Here is a 4,798-nt window from a genome sequence, read left to right as displayed (position 1 = left end):
GGTCTGAGCTTCTGATTGGTTATAAACTCACAACCATCTGTTTGTGAGCTAACATGTTAGCTTTGGTTATATTTACCCAGAATGCCCTGCGCTGTAGTCCACTTCCTGCTTTTGGAGCGGTCTCTGTTGGTTCACATTCAGACCAACCAGAGTTCACTTCAACCGAACACAGACCGAGGTCAGAGGTCAGTTAGCGTTCACATCTTACCAGCCGGACTGGAGTTTCTAGGCAGACGGACTGGAGTCGGATTAAAGCGGACGCCTCCTTTCAGCCTTTGGTTTGAATTTGCTAAATCTGTTGACATAATGTGTAGGTTTGGTTTTTCTCGTCAGATAAAGTTCCAACTGAACATTTTTCCTTCTGACTCGTTCTCCTCCTTTCAGATCCCTCAGATCAGCTACGCGTCCACGGCCCCGGAGCTGAGCGACGACCGCCGCTACGACTTCTTCTCGCGCGTCGTTCCCCCAGACAGCTTCCAGGCGCAGGCCATGGTGGACATCGTTAAGGCCATGGGCTGGAACTACGTCTCCACGGTGGCGTCTGAGGGCAGCTACGGCGAGAAGGGGGTGGAGGCCTTCATGCAGCTCTCCAGAGAGGCAGGTGAGGCGGAGTCCGGGTTCGGTTCTGGAACCAGAACCTGCTGGTTCATGGTGGCGCTCCATTTCTATCAGGACTGAACATACTGAGACGTTGTTACATGAGCTGAAGACACAAGCTGTGATTTTTCCCTCTGCGTCGCTGCAGGCTCGTCTCTGCCACTGAGGTTTGAAATACAGCGAGACAGAAGCTGCGTTTCCATCACAAATATCCACAAAACTTTGTCGGCATTCCACTAATGTCAAAAAATCACAAATTATTTCCATTAAATAAGAAACTCCATTAAAGTCACACATGAATAAGTTTAAGTCGTTAAAGGGGCAGTATCATGTTGTCATTTTATTACACAGTACAGTAGCTGTTACCATGTCAGAAATAGCAAACATGACTTAATTAAATTTGACTTTAATTTAATGTCTTGAAATTGGGCCTCTGTCTCTTTAAAACCTCCTGCTCTCTCTGAAGCTCCGCCTCCAGGACGCCATCCCAACATGGTTCCTCTGTTAACCCTTTAGCGTTTTCACCAGAGAAGCAGCTCCTCTCATGAAGGGCTCACCTTTCGTCCAGGCTGTTCGATAATCTGCTCAGATCGGCGGCGCTTCTCAGCCAAAGAACGTCAAATTAACCAACGGCCTTTGTGCATTTCCCGAGCAGCTTGTGGTCATATTTGCCATGAATGTAGGTGTTTTACTGTACATACAGTTTTACTTTTAAATATTAGTATTTGCATAATTTTTAAAAACATTATCCTCCAACTACTTCCTGTTGTCTTCTTCGTGGTTTTTGTCAGTGGTAACCTCCGGTTGTTGATCATGTGACTCATGTTTCCATTGGACATTTCCAAAATAAATCTGTTAGGCCAAATAAAAAAATCACCTCATCGTGGCACCAAAATGTTTCATCAAATACGTTTTTCCTTAATTAGCGTGTTTCTATTCATTAAAATTGTTTATGATATGTCAAATTGTGCAATTATCTGGTCAATGGAAACGCAGATACAGAAACTACAGGAAAATGTAGCAAATCATTTCTGTTCAAACAACAAACTGCTGTGAACAAATAAAAATCAAAAATTATCAATACAAATGATTTACTTTGAACAGCAGAGATGAAATCTGTTTATGAGAAGTTCTGCTGACTTTGAGGATCTTTGGTTTTACAGTTTTTGTTCTGTTAAACCTGCAGAAGGTTTTCGCTTGTTCTGAACGTGTGGCTCACTCCTTCATTGCTCAGAAACAGGAATTCATGTGATCACATGAAGAGTCCTGCCTCCAGGTTTGACTTTGTGTCGCTCTGGAAATGTTTTCTGACCTTAGTGACCTGAAATGCTCAGGCCCGGTTCCCCAGGGCAGCCCTGGCTACTCTCCAGTAGCTCACCGGGGGTGAATGACTGAATGCAGTGAATAATCGGCCTGTTTGCTGAAGTCGTTCATGGAGACCAACTTCCTGTTTCTGTGCCTTGGGTTGATTTATTACATTATTAAATCTGTGAACTCATCTTCATGAGTAAATTCTGGATTTTATTTATTTATTCACAGAAAAACAAGCAGCAGATTAATGAAGATTTAACGCCACCAACTGTGACCAGTGTCCCTGCTGGAGCAGCTGCTGGTATTAGCACTCCTGTTGCCATGGCAACGCTGCAGCCATGCACTTTCCCACGGCTCCGTTTGCTTTCATGCATCAGAGTACAGAACCAGAACCTGGACCCGGTAACAGAACCAGAACCTGAGCTCAGCTAACAGAACCAGAACCTGAGCTCAGCTAACGGTCTGTCTGGACCTGCTAACAGCGCTAACAGAACCAGAACCTGAGCTCAGCTAACGGTCTGTCTGGACCTGCTAACAGAGCTAACAGAACCGGAACCTGAGCTCAGCTAACGGTCTATCTGGACCTGCTAACAGTGTTTGTAAATTTATACATTGAAAAATTAACTGCAATAATTTGGGTTTTAAATTTATCCTGCTAAATAAAATAGGTGTAGCGTTTTTCAAAATCTTATTTTCTCTGGGGGTTTTTTGCAACTGCCACAGTTTGAAACTAAATATTTAGTTTGAAGGTAACTATTTATTTAGCAAGCTAAATATTGGGGTGACAAGCTAAGTATTTAGCTCTAGGCTAAATGTTCTGAGCCAAACAAATGAGTTTCAAATGTAATATTTAACTTTGAACTAAATATTTAGCTAACATGCAAATTCACTTGCTAACATCAGAAGTGGACTACCAAAATAAAAGCTGAGTCTTCATAACTTTCTAAATTCCTGCTGTCGAATCACTACATTCGTTTTTCTTTTCTTTTTCTGTCCGACATTTGAACTGAAAACAAAGGATGAGCCGTTTGAAAGGCAATCCAGACGTTTAGCAGTGGAGATGCATCAGCGTTCAGCCTCACCGTACAGAAGTTCTAAAGACCTAGCTTTTATTTTGATAGTCCAATCTCCCTTATTGGCAAGTTAATTTGCATATTAGCTAAACATTTAGCTCTGAGCTAGCTAGATTACAAAGTAAATACTTAGCTAGCTCAGATCTGCATACTTTGTTTGGAGCCAAATATTTACTCATTACTGGAGCTAAACTTCTAGTTTCTAAGCTAAAAATTTAGTTGCTAACTACCAGATACGATGTTTTTTGGCTACATGTGTCCCGTACAGTACAGCGTCTTATTTCTGTTTGAAGCTAAGGGATATTTTGGAGTTCTTCTTCTATTTATTTATAGTTAAATAGACACAGATTTCCCCTTCCTGTTTGGTTTGTACCAGCAGCCAGATGTCATGTAACAAACCAAAGAGTCTAAACATGAAATATGAAAATATGTGACAGGATTAGAACGAAATCAGAGTGAATAGTGACATTTTAAAACAAGGAAGAAACATATTAATGTTTATTTCTCAGCTCTACAGAGAGAAATGCTGATATTGCTGAGAATCAGCAGAAGGTTTTTGCGTCTCAGTGGGAGTCGGAGCGTTTGGATGGCGTGAAAGCCCGCTGCAGCGATCTGAACACCGAAACAAAACGTGCTTTGCTCCAAGACGCGCTGCAGATCAAACTGTTGACTCACAGAAGCTTGAAAGGAATTAATTAGAGCTCCCGGTGTTGTTGATTGCTCTCTGAATAATCTCGCTGACATTTCCAGCAATCTGATGACTCTCTGCAGCTCAGCGGTCAGGAGGCATCCTGACATTTGCGTGCAGGAGTTTTTAGGGGATTATGAAAGGACGCAGCGGTGCCAGGGAGCGCAGAGGACGCCCCGCAGATCCGGCAGCACCGAACGGCGGGCTGGCGCCTGCACCCGGCATTGATCTGTGGCAGCTTTAAACTGGATTGGATTAAATGAAGTTCACAGCGGTCCCTCAGCCTCTTATCGGGCCGCAGCGTCCGGCTGCCGGGACTCAGCCTCAGCGCTCCGTTTAATGGAAATGTCAGAAGAAACTGTAATCAAACTGGAGGAGCTGAGACGGTTTCAAAGGTTCAGCAGAAATGTTTCAGTCAGCCGGTTCTGGTTGTCTGGGTCAGCGGACCGCCTCATCAGAATCAGAGGCATCAGAATCGGAACAACAGATCAGACACAGTTTTACGCTTCTTCACCGTCCTGTGGAGCTGTTATTCAGATGCACACACACACACACACACACACAGCTGTTGCACGGTGGATCTGTTGCTCTGATTTAATGGAGAAGCCAGTAGAACCAGTTATCAAACTGGAGGACCAACCAGATTCTCCAGAGTTCACTTAATTTCTGTGAAACTTCCCAGTTGTTCTAAAACCAAACACCTGGATGCCGCGGCGCCTCGTGTTGGGAACCCTCTGGGACTTTCAGTGGCTGCTAGCTTAGCATTAGCTTCAGCTCCACCACAGCCTGACTCTCCTGTTGGTTTTCAGCCTCCTGCTCTGTTTCAGATGTTTAGTTGCTTCTCTGCCTGTTGGAGTCTTTTATTGTGTAGGAGACCAAGATCTGTCTGGACTGGAGATCAAGATAAATCAGAATCCATCAAAGTAAGGCCCCCTGATGGTTCCCCCCGGTGGCTCCCTCTGGTGGTTCCCCCTGATGGTTCCCCCTGGTGGTTCCTTCTGGTGTTTCCCCCTGATGGTTCCCCCTGGTGGTTCCCCCTGATGGTTCCCCCTGGTGGTTCCTTCTGGTGGTTCCCCCTGATGGTTCCCCCTGGTGGTTCCTTCTGGTGGTTCCCCCTGGTGGTTCCTTC

General features: G+C 44.6%; 1 protein-coding gene across 1 annotated transcript in view; it reads left to right on the top strand.

The window, feature by feature from the left end:
* Positions 1-291: 291 nt before the first annotated feature.
* The window catches only part of LOC103131950 (metabotropic glutamate receptor 7-like), a 64,501-nt gene continuing 59,994 nt past the window's right edge, over positions 292-4,798 (top strand). The window contains exon 1 of the mRNA XM_007543693.2: positions 292-601. Within this exon, the coding sequence (XP_007543755.2) occupies positions 307-601 (295 nt within the window). The 5' untranslated portion in view covers positions 292-306. The remainder of the gene's footprint in view (positions 602-4,798) is intronic.

The sequence above is a fragment of the Poecilia formosa genome, unplaced genomic scaffold (genome assembly GCF_000485575.1).
Source record: "Poecilia formosa unplaced genomic scaffold, Poecilia_formosa-5.1.2 Scaffold880, whole genome shotgun sequence".
Classification (NCBI taxonomy): domain Eukaryota; kingdom Metazoa; phylum Chordata; class Actinopteri; order Cyprinodontiformes; family Poeciliidae; genus Poecilia; species Poecilia formosa.
This window is presented reverse-complemented; position numbering and strand designations above follow the sequence as displayed.